General features: G+C 39.3%; 2 protein-coding genes across 4 annotated transcripts in view; one reads left to right on the top strand and one right to left on the bottom strand.

The window, feature by feature from the left end:
• The window catches only part of mcph1 (microcephalin 1), a 28,019-nt gene that overhangs the window by 10,320 nt on the left and 1,055 nt on the right, over positions 1–16,644 (top strand). For all 3 annotated transcript variants that reach the window (XM_083539195.1, XM_083539194.1, XM_083539193.1), the window contains 3 exons: positions 1,121–1,158; positions 1,482–1,644; positions 2,393–2,470. In XM_083539195.1, coding sequence (XP_083395321.1) covers positions 1,121–1,158; positions 1,482–1,644; positions 2,393–2,470 — 279 coding nt within the window. The remainder of the gene's footprint in view (positions 1–1,120; positions 1,159–1,481; positions 1,645–2,392; positions 2,471–16,644) is intronic.
• On the bottom strand, positions 4,212–16,288 carry angpt2a (angiopoietin 2a). Its single transcript, XM_083539200.1, has 9 exons — positions 12,890–16,288; positions 9,888–10,043; positions 9,294–9,415; positions 8,728–8,960; positions 8,320–8,444; positions 7,679–7,780; positions 7,399–7,565; positions 5,818–5,948; positions 4,212–4,867 (listed from the first exon to the last, which is right to left on the bottom strand). Exons 1-9 carry the CDS (start codon positions 13,142–13,144, stop codon positions 4,707–4,709), a joined length of 1,452 nt encoding a protein of 483 aa, XP_083395326.1. The 5' UTR covers positions 13,145–16,288; the 3' UTR covers positions 4,212–4,706.

Below are 16,644 nucleotides of genomic sequence, written 5' to 3'. Positions count from 1 at the left end.
ATTCATTCAGCGCATATTGTTCCAGTGTTGTTGTCAAGCATCAGTGGTGATAGTGGAACGGATTATGATTGTAGCTGAACGTGATTTTTTAACAACACTTATTGCTTGTTGAAGCGCTCTTGTTCGACTCAGCATCCATGAAGGAAAAAGAAAGGAAAAGATTATTTCAGTGTGAAGAAAACCTCCCCTTGCTGAATGCCGGTGATCTTATAGGCATTGACCCAGGAGTGAAAAAAAGAGTGCTTAGTCACATCACTACAAGTCGAACAATGTACCAACATTCAATAACTCGCAGTGCGCTTTTTGTTAGAGGAGTCTCTCTGGGTCGAATGATGACTGAAGAATGGGATGGAAAAAAAAAGGCGTACAAAAGAATGTCGGCTTTAAATCAAAGAGCTTTCTTTTCTAATCCAGAGTTGTTTAACACAGAATTTATGGTTAATCCATGGACTTTATGCCTGGTTTATAAATTAACTTGGGGGTATTTAATTTCCAAACTATGTTCCTCAGTTAGCAAAATTGCTAAAGTCATGTTTTGTGTGCAGTGCGTTCAGCCACGAGCACATCCAAGACCAGGAAGCACGTCTACGCACCTGGCTGCACAGTTGTCAATAACCATATCTATAAACATGTTATGTATTATGGAAATGTTTTGGCTTCTCTGTGTGCTGATGGAGCTGAACCCCCAACTTCCTGTGGTGGGAGCAGAGAGGAAGCGGCGTGTATGAGTGTGTGTGTTTGCATGCATGCCTTTCGCTCATGCTTGCACCGAGGACCTGCCATCATGGGGCCAGAGTACAGGGGGGGCGGATGAAGCCGAGGGACACGCTGCCGTCCCTTAAACAACACGCTAACTGCTTTTTCCCCTTTCTTCATGGCCTTGGACTTGTGTTTCCTCTCCTCTCACCAAATTCGCAGACACATCCGGCATGTGTTTCTCATGCAAGTGTGTGTGTGAGATCTGCTATGTTGTTTACCGTATCGCCTTCCAGTACATCCCTAATCAGAAATAGAGCTCATTATTATATTACTTATATGGACAAATCTTTATATTTCATGCTCTTTCTGGTTGACCCTAATATGTTGTTGTTGTTGTTGTTGTTGTGTTTTTCCCTTTCAGAAGAATAGAACGTTAGTTATGACCAGCATGCCAACCGAGTAAGTATATTTGGTTTGCTTTTGACCTGTCACATGATATTAAAAACATTGTGTATTATTGCAATGTTATTATTCATTTATTATTGCTTATGATTAATTGTAAAAAAAAAAAAAAAGAAAAAGTCAAATCTGACAAATCTCGTGACAAATTCATCAGAAGTGCTATATTAATATTAGTGAGTATAAAACAGATCAAGCTTTGAAAATAAATTGTCTCACATGTAACATTAAAACTGAGTAATAAATTAAATATTGAAGTCATTGCCAGAGGAATGAAATGCAAATGCGAGTTCTATTCAACAGGCGTCACGTCTCTTTGTTAGGAAACAGCAGACGGTCTTACAGGTGGTGAACTCTCTGGGTGGCTTCACTGTGGTGGACATGGTGTGTGAGAGTACGACACACGTGGTGTCCGGGAGTCCACGACGTACCCTTAATATCCTACTGGGTATCGCACGAGGATGCTGGATTCTCTCCTTCGAATGGGTGGGTTTGTCTGATGAACTTTGTTTCCCGGAGACTGCGTTATATACAATACATTAATTTACATTTTTGAGCCATTATCTTTACAATTATCTATTATATATACGGCCTGCGTATCCATGACATTACACTGTAAGACAGGAGCTTTGAGGATGGATTTGTCATTCGTCTGCTACACTGACTCAGGACTACAGTTTTCATCTGATCACCATCACTGCACCTCAACATCGTTTATCTGTGATAAATGGACATTCGGTGCAACCCAGATGAGGATGGGTTTCCTCTTGAGTCTGGTTCCTCTTAAGGTTTCTCCCTTATGCCGTCTCAGGGAGTTTTTCCTTACCACAGTTGCGGCTCACTTATTAGGGACGAACTTACACTTATAAAGAACATCGTATTCATCCTTTATCACCGCATTATCTGTGTAAAGCTGCTTTGAGACAATGTTAAAAGTGCTATACAAATAAAAATGTATTGAATATTTAACAGCAGGTAAGGGCCTTGCTCAGGGGCCCATTAGTGGCATCTTAGTGGTGCTGAGATTTGAGCTCATGATGTTCCAATCAGAAGTCTAATCACTCCCTTGTACAGAAGGTCCCAAGTTGGATTATATTATTGTAATTCATATATTTCTTTAGATTTTCCACACGTGGTTTCGAGAGCACGTTACTTCAAAAGTATTTTGTAATGTTTTTAATGTCTTAGATTTAGGACTTATTTAAAAATCAATAAAAAAAATATTTTCTCATAGATCTTATGGTGTCTGGAGCATCGGCAGTGGGTTCCAGAAGAGCCGTATGAACTATCTGATCATTTTCCTGCCGCCCCGGTAAGCCGAATCCTAAACGTATTTCAAGTGCGCACATATTTAATTACATTGTTAAATTGCTGGTTATAAATGTGACTCAAGTATCCAGTCGACTAATCATGTAGTAGGAACATCTGAGATGCCGTGTCACATCTTCCGATCTTTAATTGTCCTGTTTTAGTTTCTCTGCCCAGTGTAGCTTCACATTCTTGATTTTGGCTGTCAGGAACGGAGCCCGACATTGTCCTCTTCTTTGGTAGCCAATCCACACCAGGGTGTTGTGTTCTGAGATTCTTCTCTGCTCATCACGGTTGTAAAAGTCGATTTCTTGGCGTTATCGTAGCCAATGAGTAAATATTATCCTGAATTGTTTCAATACTACACAGTGATGCAAAAATTTCGCCATTTTTCAAGTCTTATTTTGTACAAATAATGTACAATATGGTGCATTTTACAGAATAGTTTCTTCCAACGGGAACAGAAAACTGGCACAGGTTGAAAAGAATCATCCAATGTGGATAAAAGGCGATGTTTTACAAAGACAACTTGGCTGAAATGTAGACATCCTGCTTGGAGGAAAGTAAAAGGTTAGAAAATAGGTGCAGTAGGGTTCCTATTCTGTTTTTTTCGCCCTGCCCTGAAATGGGCTTTTGTAGCAAAGAAAGTCATATTAGTATTCTGCATTCCACTTTAATTTGCTTTCTGTGAGATACGCCAAAACGCTTCTTCTGTCAGGGTCTTCAACCGTGATCTCCAAAAGTGGCACAGATTGTAATATTTGGATTCCAGCATTGTGACTTTTTAAAGGAAACCATGGCTTTGGGGTTTAATCCCTCTATAACTAAACTCATTGTTAGCTTTTTACACCAGTTCCCTTATGTGCTCCAAGTGATATAAGGCCAATTCAATGAAAGTCTGTCAGAATTCACAGAGGATGAGCCTTTAGTTTTCACCTGTGTGGCAGTGATGATTTCAGTTTTACTGGCAGCTCTGCATGCTCCAGGTATCCACTGTGTTGCATCGTGAGGTCATATTTGGATCAGATCATCGAAACTGTATAAAAGATTGTTCCCCATACAAACTCCCGCTTTAGAGAGGGCTTTCTTTTAGATGTTGTAAAACAAATCACAAATAAAACCATTGTACATGTAACTTTTTTTTTAATGACATTTTGTCAAACACTTTTTAAAGTACACCATTAAGCATGTATAATACAAATAAATATCCCCAAAACTGCTCAGTCAGATTTTATTAATTAAAACTTGTTAAACAATGTTGCCATGGAATTAAGAATTGATATCCATGTTGCCTTAAAAAATGTCATCGGATAAAAAATACAACAAACAAATTGCAAAAAGGTTTTAACCAAAAAAAATTTTCAATGCAAAAGTGTGTGTAACTTAAGAAAATAAATAAATAGGAATCCATGCCACAGCAGTGTATAGTGTAATTACAACCTATTACATCAAGTCCTTTTGGCAACTTAGCTGAAGATTTGGTTTTGCTAGTATGATGAGTTGTCATGTAATAAATGATAAAAAAAAAAAAAAAATAGCAGAATTGCAATACTGTATTACTTTGCAGTCTCTATACAGAAAGAAACAGTTCTCTTTCAGCTCTTTTTTTTATGCTAAAACTTATTTTTGCTAATTTCAAATAGCTGTAAAGGTAGGTTTGAAATATACAAAGAGGCAAATCCTGTGCAAAATATATATATCTATATATCTATACATAAAAAAAAGAAAAGTCTGGGAAATTTGTCTTTCAGAAATATATTAAGAATTGCAAATAGTACTAAAATTACAAAATATTCAAATCACTAAACAGCTGTAAACAAAAGGACGACTTTTACCATTTGCTTTGTTAGTGTTTTGTTACCTTTGTACCATAGTTGCATTTTCTATCTTTAAACTTTATCAAAGTAAAAGCTGTATATAAACAAGATGTTCAGAAATAATAATAATGCATTCGATGCCATTATGTTGTTTCGCATATGGAACAATAGCAACCCCATTTAAGTCCCGTAGGTCCACGTCCGTACATTGTCCTAAAAATTCTTTTTTAAATTTATTTTTTTTATATACATGTTTCTCACATGTTCTTACTGATTTAATACGTTGTGTTAAATCTGTAAGTTTCTTTCAAGTGCTTTCTTCTTTGCAGGCTTTTCTCCCTCGACTTGTAGATAAAGGTTTTTTAACACCCTCTAAAAGTAAGGTCCTGTATCACTTTGCCTCAATACTGCACCAATGGCTTCTCAGAAATCCACTGGTCTTATCATAATCGTTGTTGCTTTAAGTGAATATCCAGAGCCTTTCCAATAGTACCACTTGATACCGTTAAAGCGACTGGTGTGCTGCCCCTGCTGATAGTACACACCGTTGAGATTGGAAGGGCCGCAGGCATCAAACCACCAGCCTGTGAAAATAAACCGAATAACTTTTAGATTATTAACACACAAATTAGGGCCTGGTTGAAGCACTCATGGATGATGTGGAGAGCTGACAAAACCAAGACAAACAGCTACCATCTGGGGTGGGTGAAGGTTAACACAAGATCTCGTGCTCATGATGAGTTATATCCATGCTGTCTGCCTTCTTCCTCATTCCTGAGCTCAAAGATGTATTACGATTGGCTTGTATTGCTGTAACTGTCTTCTGATTGGCTTGTATTGCTGTAACTCTTTCGGACTGCTGACCACATACGGCCGTGGCACCCACTTCTTCTTAATAAACAGAAGTAGACATTCATTCCCTTAGAAGCCTCTGTTCTCTCTTTCAGTTTCTGATGGTACACACTGACACTATAGACTCCAGCCGTAAAATTGGAAGCTAACTTTCTTATAGGGAACACTTGCTTTCAACAATTATACATTTTCCTTTATATTCAAAAATCTCTTTATCAGACTTATAGAGGATGTGAAGTGTCTGATGATTTTACTATAAAAAACCAAACGAATACTGCTGTATGTATACATGTATGTAATATTTTTAGCTGTACAGATGTTAGAAATTAAACAAGAATTTGAGCATATGTAGCAAGGTCGGGGTGTTAAGGTTGTTCAGACCTTGTAGCAACACGAGGGCTGAGTTAGCAGTTTGCTGTAAACACCCACGAGATAGAAGGCTCTGCTAGTCTGCAGTTCCCAGACCATTAATGTCAACTTTCACAAGGGCCCAATTCCCAAATGAGATGAACAGTGATTACCTCCCAGCTAATTTCGCTTGAGAGTCGTGACCCCAGACACAAAAAATGCAAAAGTAGGAGGACCCTCAGGGGAAGGAGGTTGTAGCAATGAGCTTGTTTGGGTGTGTGTGTGTGGATATTTGTATTGAAGAATTAAATAATTTCAACAACAACCTGCTTACCTCCTGTGGTTAGCTGTGAACACTTGCAAACACATTTGTCATTGTCTGCATCCTTTGTGCTAAAATCACTTCCAGGCTGGGCAAGGCTGCTGATTTTACCCGCAGTTCCACTGTAGCCTTTAAGGTGTATCCTGTGTAATTGGAAATGCAGAAATACACAATGTCAGAAGGAAGCCCTTAATTACTGTATGGAGAAGTGAGAGGAGTGCAGTGAACGCATAGATCAGGTGTAGATCAGCGCTCTCTCTCTTTCTTTCTCTCTCTCTCTCTCTGTGTGAATTAACTATGCAGGATACACACACATCTATATATATATATATATATATCTCAGTTAATGCATGAAATCTTTCCTTTCTGTATTTTACACCCTATCATGCACTATCCATCTGTCTATATATCTTTCTCTTCCCTATTCTTGCCACTTCTTTTCCTAATTTTCTCATTATATCTTTCTTATTTATTATTTCTCTTAATATTCTTTTCCTAAATTTTTTTTGCTCTGCTTGATTTCTTCCAATATAAATTGAAAATATAATAGAATCGCTCTCACGCACATACTGTTGGACGCAAAATCGTGCAATCATGTCCTTTTTTTTCTTTGTCTTCCTAGCTCTCTCTCCTTCTCTCTACACTATTTCTCACTCACTCTTTCTGGCTCTACTTACTTCCGCCTGTTTTCAGTACGTGAAAGGGACAACAGGAACCCCATGGTGTTGTCTAGTTTGAGTCACTGTGTCCAACATTGTTACTGTATGAAATCTCAAGGCAATGTTTTTTTTTTTGCCTTCGGTTTATTATTGCCCTGAGGTCAAACAGCAAGGTTTAAGATGGTTTGCTTTGTATTCGAGTGAGCGTGATAAGAGTTCAGAGACAGCTCTGGGCTGTTGTCGTCCTGTTTCTGTATCTCATAGGCCATAACCATTTCCAGATGGCAAAAATATTTACTTTGGAACGAGGACAAGTGTGTGGCACCGCTCGTGAGATTCTGTGGCAGCACGAGTATAAAAGGGCAACTGTGCATTAACTTTTCACTTATGGTTCATTCATCAGTACATCAAAATATTTTTTGTTTATACTGTACATGTAATTGGAACTATTAGAACTGTTTTCTTATCCAAACACAGGCATATGAAGGGGGTAACACTTTAACAGTATCTGGATCTGATTAATGATTCAAAATGCTTTACAACCATTTATATATATATATAAAAAAAAAAATCCGGCAATTAAAACCGTCCGTGTGGAAACAGCAAAAGTTCCGTTTGCTTTAACATTTGCAGTAAAATTTTCTGTTCATGCTCTATAAAGATATATAAATCTTTAAATCTAGAACAGATAAAAATGTGTGATTAAGTTCGACAATCACGCGATTAATCATGATTAAATATTTTATTATATATATATATATATATATATGTAATTTTATTTAATTTCATTAATTTTTTCTCATTCTTAATGGTCTTAAAAATAGACTAACCCTAGATTTGACTTTGTGAGCCCAGCAGAAACTTTAATAAATTTCACTTGATATAATAATAATAATTATAATTATAATAATAATATAACAGGATCATTTCTCACCTGTATTTTTGCTCTTCGTTGCTCAAGTTGAATTCCTCATACTGAGAGAAAGCAGTGTTTCCGTCCCAGTCCGTGAGCTCTATCCTCAGCACATACTGCTGCTCATTGGTCAGCTTGGAAATGTACTCATTACCCAGCCAGTGTTCACCTGAAGCATCTCCAAACCCCTATTCAATTAGAAAAAAATCAGACCCATTTAACACTTCAGCAAGTTTGTTAGGACCTTTTAAACTTGATGACCGATGTCTGTGATTTGTCTTTCTTCCCAAAAAAATCTCACCATTTTGTATTCTTTCCACGTCTGATCGAAGTCGACGGCGCCGCTGAATCGCTTCTGCACTATTGTCCATCCACCTGCCTCCGTTTCCATGTCGCAGTACGCCTGGAAAGAGACGCAGAGTCGTCTAGAGATGTGTAGCTTGTGGTGTGTGTCATACTTCCTGTCACGCTTAATACACTTTCTTTGTTTTACTTCGCTTAGGATCAGTGCAGTGTCTGTTAAACGGCTGTTAATTTGCAAGACTTAAATGACTTCGCATGAAAAGTATCTTAGGAGAGAGTTCGGTCTGCACAGGCATGTGTAAACTAACTACCTAAAAACAAAAAGGTTGCCTCTGGATGCAGTATTCCCCGTAAACACACTGGTGGTTCCTCATGCTGTTCCTGTTATTCAGCTCTTAAGCAGTGAAATTATTGTTTATAATTTGCTGTCTGGTTTTTTTTTTTTTCCTTTCAATATCCTTCTCTCTTACACACACACACACACACACACACACACACGCACATTCTTTCCTTTGTCTCATTCCCTTTTTCTTTGTCAATCTCTCTTTCTATTTCTCTTCTGTCTTTTCTTTCTGGCTTATAAATGCTCTCTGTCTATGTGAAATGGCAAAAAGGAAAAAAAACAGAACTCCTTCATACTTTTATTTGTTCTTTCGTATCTGGGATTGCAAGCGTGTAGACTCCACTTTCTTTGTTTCCGGCTTTAAAAATGGCAGCGCAGTCTTTGTACAACGTGGGCATGTCCTGCATCATTGCTGATTTATCTGCAAGAAGGGAAAAAAAAAAAAAGGAAACTGATTGAGATGCGTGACGTCATTAATAGCGTGCGATTATCATCAGTTACTTTACCGGATCTCTGTGCAAATCTTTGTCGAAATATAAAGCAATCTCAATTATTTTTATGACCTAAATAATCTCTGTGGAAACTTTTTTTTTTTCGCCCAGTCCAGTTCAATTTTTTTGCATAATATTATTCTGACCACTTGTTTTTCCACCTGTGTGAAAGAAACAGTTTTTTTGGCTGCGATGGCTGTGCCACTCACTCACAGGTGGGGTTCTTCATGTTTTGGATGAGGTTGTTGACCATTTCTTCTAGCTTAAGTTGCTGTTGCTCCATGGCCATGTTATCTTCAGAGGCACGCTGCAGTTGTTGCTTCAGTTCCTCAATGGTGTCTGTTTGCTTCTCCACCAGCTTCTTCAGTTGCTCTTTCTCCTCCTGCAGGCTCTTCAGTTCCGCTTGCCTTTGGCCTTCCATGTCCTCCATCCGCTTTTCCAAGAAGCTTTAAAAAAAAAAGTTTATTAGATTTGTTTCATGGAGAACTAGGTGTGTGGATTATAAATTTTCTGCCCACATCTGTAGAAAGTTAAAATGCTACCGCATCTAAAGACGTCCTACACAATTGTGTTTCTCCAGTTTTGTGGTAACGGATTGAGGAAGAACCACATGGTTGGAAAAGTCAGGTGTCCCAAAAACAATTTATTTAAAACAATAATATTAAATTATTAATTTTAAAACAAAACCTATGGTTTGTGTGGTAACCGTAATTATTTATTCAGAGCAGCTGAACATTTCATTGCTACTTCTTTTTTGTGAAGGAGGATCAATTTCTCACCTGTTTTTGCTGTTGAGTTTGGTTATTTCATTCGTCTGCAGGATCATGTCTTTCTCCAGTTTATTTGTTGACTTTGAATTCTCAAGAAGTTGACGTTCAAGCCGCGTCGTTTGGTTTATAACCTATAGATAAAAAAAAAAAAAAACACTCAATATTCCCATTTTTTTTGTGTCCTTCAATTAATCAACTATTTAACAAAGACCTGCTGTGGGTTCGCATAATTACAGCTTTTAGTTCTTTATAGATTTTTATATTTTTTTTTTTACTCCAAAGTTTCTGTACTTGAGCGTTCATGTGAATGACATGAAGTGAAGACGTAAAATCTGCAGGCGTCCTCATTTGACAAAATACAATCTACAAGAACCTTAGGCGTTTACACATCACTTTTCATCATATCAAAAGTCGTTGAGTTTGATAATAGGCGAAAAATTAGGACAATCAAATTTTAATAAAGGAAAAGGGAACGCTGGGACCAAACCGTGGCGTGTACTCTAGCCTCATTACTGAATACTCCAGCTGAGTCATCATGTTCAGAAAATCTGATTAGCATCGTGACCGAGATTTAGGCTTCCGTGTTTATAAGCGAGCGGTTACCTGTACTTCAACATGGGTGAGCTTTCGCGTCTGCTCGGCCGTGTGATTCAGGATGTTGGTGCCGATCTCGATCATGGCTGCTGCATGGTGCTGAACGGTGTCCTGCTGGAGTTGGACCAGGTCTTGCTTCAGCTTCTCCTGGATGTAACTCTCCAGCTGTGAACGGTAGCAGATGCAGGATGTGTGGTTAAATTTTTATTTATTTATTTATTTTTCCCCCAGCTGTTCATTTCACGAACTGGACCTCAAACTACTGCAATTCCAACCCTTTGTAAAATCTTCAATTTGCATATAGCAGATTTTAACAAAAACTGAATTCTGAAGCCTTTTAAGTTACGATTGATTTTTACTTATCGTTTATTCCAAGAATAATGAATACACACAATTATTGAACAATTTTAGCCACTCTTCGCCACCACGCCCTTTCCGGTGATGGTCTCTGTAGCATGCCCTCTTAACTAAATTTTGAATAAAGCAACTAACTAAAAGTTACAAAGTTTTATACTTTTTAAACCCCCTATAAAAAAATCTTGAGATAACAGGACATGAGTAACATTCACTAAGCATTATGTCAAGTCTGGTCAGATGTTTTATAGCTATATTACAGACTCGGAGCTCATTGATGAGTTTTAAATGGAACTTGTCATAACAAGGTCATAACCCCTTTCAAGTAGACCCCGAAGGGCTAAATGTATCTAGACTTTCCAAATACATAATAGTCCAAGCCTTAGAGAAATATGTTCTCTTGGCAGGCATTTGGACTGGTGGAAGCCAAATTTCTTCAGCTCGTTAAAGCTTTTGCTGTAAACTTCATAAGCCGTTGCTGTTCGCACAGGTGGTCTTGTTAGCACGAGCGTCTGAAGACGGGTTGTGGTTAACCATAAATATAAAAAAAAAAACATTGCTTTTGGGGAAAACGGTGCTGAAATTCAATCCCTTATCAAGCGTGTTGTTATGAGTGCTGTCTGAGAGCAAAAAAAATAGCCGAGTATGGAATGAAATGCAATGCCTGGGTCGCCCCTGTCTATCAAAGAAACGCCAGCTAGTCATGAGCTAGAACTCGTGTATGCGGAAGAGGGCAGACGGCGCTTTCTTTTGACTCCGCCCTGCGACGCAGCATGAGAAAGAGTATCATTAAAGACATTGAAGTTGCCTTTCGGTCTATAAGAAAGCATGTGTCTGCCTCGTCCGTAGGTATAATAGGAATTATCAAAAATAAATCGTAGAGAAAATGTGTATGTTTGGAAGTAACGTTTCTAAAATCATGTTGGATAAAAGCGAGAGAGCGTGTTAGGAAGTTCCACATGGTGCTGAATTCTGAATTGTTGTTGTTGTTGAGTGTCACCACTAATGCATGAATATAATTTTCTAAAATACGTCTTTTTATTTGGCGAGTAAGTGATGTGTTTTTTTTCACCTTACAACAGGGTACTAGTTTGATATAACAAAAACAACCTCTCAGTTAAGTGTTTTTCCGCAGCCGTGAAATAAACCAACAACAAATGAATCAAAACACGTTTGTTTGCGCCCCCATTGGAATCGCTGCGTGTCGAGCTCTCAATCAGTCCTTGCGCTTTTTCCTGCGTGGAGTTCCTGAACAGCAGAGAGACCGGCACTCGAACAAACAGGATGGGCACGAGTGACCAGTTGCATCCTCAATGAAAACATTTTAATAACGTGACTGAAGGGAGGAAGAAAACATCATCGTGTCTTTCGCTGTTTACTGCGAAATGTTTTCCTAGAGTTTATCTGCTTCAGTGCTATTCCGGAAAACTTGTACTATTGCGGTTAGGGATATATTTAACTTTTCCTCGCCGATGCCAAATGTGACAACTTGGATAATCCGCTTTAATTTTTGTTTGTCTTCCTCTTTGCCGTTCGAGTGTCTGTGAGCCGGATGTTTCACTGACATCTAACGGTCTAATCAGTTATCGGATTTCCATTAGGAAACCTTATTTGTCATGTCTATTTACATCAAAAACTATAAACTGACAGGACATGATGGCGTCATTTCACGTTAGAGTCACGTCCTGGCTGCTAATGAAGCAAATATGCCAAACGTGAGAATTCTGTAAAATGACCTTATGACACTCTGGGGTCTAGTGGGCTTTCCTCTGACCTTCGCTTGTAGACCTCAAGTGCCACTTGGAGGAAGAGCCTTTCCTCTGACTGCACAGACAATTCCATGTAATGTCAGACTTTGACAGTCAGAACGGAAACCGTGCCATAAAATCTGTTTATTTATTTTTTTTATGACCCACTACGAGCTTCAAACAGTAGCGTTGTGCTGGAATGTAACTCTGATATTCAAGGAGAAAGGTATCTGAGTATCTGAGAGCGTTTTGGCAAGCAGAAGAAACTCCGTTGCCCGGGATTATGCACCTGACTCACGGGTATATTTTCAGAACATCCTGTGTTTTACCATAAACGAAGCATTGCACAGTACACAATGAACTTTTCCTCCTTTTGTATTTTCTTTTTTCTTATACTGATTTCTATAACACACTTTTTTTCTTATCTATACATACACTTCATAATCAAGCAAACACACTGTTTGTTTTTTTTAGATTGTATTCGTTTTAAGCTTGTTTGACTGAATGGATTGGATTTAATCCGAACCAAAGGATCTTTTTTTTAATTATTATTATTATTATTTTCAAAAATTGTTAAAGCAGAACAACTTTTTTGACTGCAGAAAGTTGAGATTCTCCGTTGATTACCGCTGTTCTGTCGAAACCACAAAATGTGGGTTGGTTGAGTGTATGTTTTTGACATTAAATATGCTGTTTCTTGGTTTCATTACAGTTCTTTTATGTTTTGGACATACAGAAAGAAAACTAACAGTTATAGCAAAAAAGTTTGAGAAAACGTCCACATGCACCTGTACTGATCTGGTTTTATAATTATAGATATCAATTAAAGAACTTTCAAACTTTTCCTTCTCAACATCGTGTAAACTATGAACACCTGAAGATATTATTCGAAGATGGATGAAGTTGTACCTTGAGCAGCCACTGAGTGTTGTTCTCTATGGTGTTCTCCAACTGCTCCAGCCTCTGTAGTGACTCCTCGTATTCATCCGCGTCGTCTTTTTGCACCTGGTTGCCATGGCTACCTGGAGGGCATGCCTCCTGCTCGGGCAGCAGAAACGTGTAGCTGCACGGCCCGTTCTGAATCTGATACGACCTCTTGCCGGCTACAAACCCTTCCCCGAATGCCAAAAAGCAGCTTAAAATGAAGATCCCAGCTTTCAGCATCCTGTTTCTTCTTTTTCTTTTTTTTTTTTTCCTTTTTATGTAGCAGTTGCCTTTCACGTCCCCACGTGTCAAATTCTCTGCAGCTTAAATGCTGTTGCACCAGTGCCCCTGTTCAGAATTCTCTCAGTGCCCCTTGTGAGCTTCATTTATAATGAAAGGCAGGAGGTGGAGACAAATATCAGCGTGCTGGAGTGCTATAAGCGTCACTCAGCAGCTCCCAATCTTCAGCACTCTTGCGCACACTCTGGGTCCTGCATGAACTTCTATGCTCCTCTGACTGCAGGACTCGAGAAGCTTAACCCCTCCTTCTTAGACAGGAGCAGGGGATGCTAATTAAACACTTCCCGTCGGATGGTTCCTTTCGGCTGCCTCCTCTGCTCCAGAGAAAGTCTGTTCAGACTGGTGGGAGAGGGACCAGGAGCTACAATGCCAGGATTAACGTTTTTCTTTGAGTTGGCCACTCTTAGAAAAAGCCCTTCAGGAGGCAGCTCTTGTTTCTCAAACATTAGAGCATGAACTTTTTAACCCTCTAAACCTCCTTCCTACTTAGAGTAAAAATAATAAATGTGCATAAGAACTTTTTTTCTTAATCTCAAAAAAGCACCAGCCTTCATTTCCTGTCTGGCCTGTCATATCTGAAAGACGTTTCCGAGCAGCGTAGACGCGAGCATCTTGGAACGGGTTCAGGAGTCATAAATAAAGCTTGTGTCATCTTAAAATTCCTGATCTCTATTCATGCCACAGTGCAAAATATACAACCCGAGCTCTCATAGATGCCACTGGAGATACTTCCGGTTGTAAATCATGTCTTTGGTGCAGTTTAATTGCGATGTTTTGCCCTGAAGATGTTCTATTCCAATTGTACTACTGCACTACTAACATTGCTTGTTGAAGCATGGTGTTTTGCTTCGTCGTAGTTTCTATATTTGCTGCACGGTGAGGACTTTCCTATGTCGGAAAACTGACACCATAGAATTCTTCCAAAAATGCGAAATGAACATCTTTTGAAAGAAAACTTTACTGTATCTATGATTTATGTGTTTAAATCTGTCTTGTGGCCCGTCCACCATGTAAAGTCCATATAAAAGCCAGAAGAGCTCAAGAAAATGAGCAAATAAGTTGCATGCTAATTAAAATTTAAGTTGCATTGAAGGAGCTGGAAGTATATTATATATTTTTTAAATAGCAAGTGAATACACAGTTCCTTTCAATTCCCAGTGACGACACGTCATCAATGAAGCCAGTGTGACGGATACGGAAAGCAGGTGCCGTGGTGAGGAAATCGTTCCGCTCAGAGGATGTTTTGTCCTTAACCTCGTGGGGGTCTCTTCAGAACAGACATCAGTGATGTTTGCCTGTGGCTTTTTAATCGTCATTTCCACGTCAACACCTGAGAGGACATTTTTTCTGTAATCCACGTCAGATCTTTTGTGTGTTTTTCTGTGATCCACTCGGTCCACGTCAGAACGTTTGAGAACTTTTTGTACTTGTGTATGACATGCTCATGTGATATTTTTCATCTTATTTCATCAGGTTTATACTAACACACAACGCAATTGGAAATGAGTCCAATTGGAAAAAATGTTTTGCTGGAAGTGCTGCTGAAGAATGCCGGGTTGTCGCAGAGACGCACATGTTGCAGCTCAGGTGCTCGCTCTGAATCGTCTTCCTGCGATGCGTGCGTGGGAGGCTCGTGTTTGCTTCGGGTCCCGTTTCATGTTGAAAGGAAGCTGGAAGCTGAGGAAGGAAGTGACCCAATGTCCTCCTTTTTTCTTAAAGAGTTTACAACATTACATTTTCTGTTCATTTATTCCGGATGAGGGAATTCGTGATTGTAGGGTGGTGGTGATTTGGGGGGGAGATCAGGAATCTATTCTAGATTTTTTCCTGTTTATGTGACTGAAGACTTGGTGTCACTTATATATACAATAGTCATGTATTCAGCTGGCCTTTGCCTCTGATCTCATGTTTCTTAAATAAAGGGTTTGCTATAAACCGATAAAAAAAAAGAAGTGGAGGATGAATAGGAAACGGATCTAACTGTCCTTGGTGTAGCAACAGATATTTATATAGATGTTTTAAAAGATTTGTTAAGTTTTTATACTGTTCCAACACCATAAAAGATGTCAAACCTCAAGTTTAAAAATAGCAGCCAGCCAGCCTAAATTCCACAGCCTTTTAAAATGGCGCTGGTGTGTTTGCTAAGCAGAGCAGATTGTCCCTTTCAGCCGTGCTGCTGACCCATGATGGTCATGGTGCACATCCCGAATGCCCTCGGCGGCCGCTTGAATGCCAGCTCAAGCTGTCTGCGAGCATTCACAGCCCTCGAACTGGAGCCAGGGGAGCACAAACGAGGCGCATACGATGCCATTGTGTGAGATCTTTGATGTATTACCCCCCGTTTCAGATGCAAAAACCCGAGGACCTCTGTCCTGCACACACAGGCAGCACAATGCAGTTCCCGTCATGCAACGTGCGATATGCAAAGTCTATTTAGTTTCCGAGTTTAAGTTAGTAAATTGTTGTCATTACTGTGAAAGAGTGGCTTTTGTGCTCACGTCTAAAACTGAGCTTTGCCTTTTGTTTTCGGGATTTTTTTTTTTCCTCTTTCTCTCGAATGACGGCTTTAGCAAAGCGTTTAGAGATAAAACAACACCGAAAGAGCACCCTGTTGAGTTTTATCTTTCGTGATTTCGAGTGTTTTCCGGAATGTAGAAGTAGTGGCAAAACTAGTGCTATAGCGCTTAAACCCTTATCATCTGTGCCTGTTGGCACACCTGAACAAATATTGTGACAGTCTGTGCGTTTGTGAGTGCTTGTAATTCATTAGTGTGTGTGTTGCACTCCGCAGGCTTTGATTTAAAGCTGTGTTCGGATCAATTCAAACTTAAATCAATGGGGCCTCTTTTTCCTTTCCTACGGTTTTAGTACTTTTTACTGGAAGGATACAAAGCAATTCTTGTGGATTGTATATTTGACTCGAGGTGAATTGCTTAAAGCAGGTTTTTTTTTTTTTTATCTGAGTATCTGTATTCAGATTTTAAATGTGAGTGTGGTTTTGGAATCCAGACCTCATGGCCTTCTGATCCATCATCTGTGCCTGTGTCTGGATGCTCAGATGCCTGAATGGGTAAAAAAAAAAAAAAAAACTCAGTATCCAAAATGCAGTGTAAAGCCTTCCCTGCAGAGACGAGTTGATCACGAGGGGTCTCAAAGTTTCGAGACTTGATTGAGACTGTTTACAAGAAAGCACTATTTATCTACGTTTACACGCTATCAAAAATAGTCCAAGTGCACATTAATACAGCACTCCCAACGTTCCTGCCACTTCTGGAATGCGTCCTAGAAGTCAAGCACCTTCTGCAATTCGTGCTGGACCTCCGCAAAAGTGTCAAAACAGCGACCTTAGTGCTGGATCTCCATCTTCTGGGAAGAGGGTGAAGTCGGCAGGAGCCAAGTCTGGCGAGTAGGGTCGGTGCGGAAGTGCGATCACGTTGTTT

The sequence above is a fragment of the Silurus aristotelis genome (assembly GCF_946808225.1).
Source record: "Silurus aristotelis genome assembly, chromosome: 4".
Taxonomy (NCBI): Eukaryota; Metazoa; Chordata; class Actinopteri; order Siluriformes; family Siluridae; genus Silurus; species Silurus aristotelis.
This window is presented reverse-complemented; position numbering and strand designations above follow the sequence as displayed.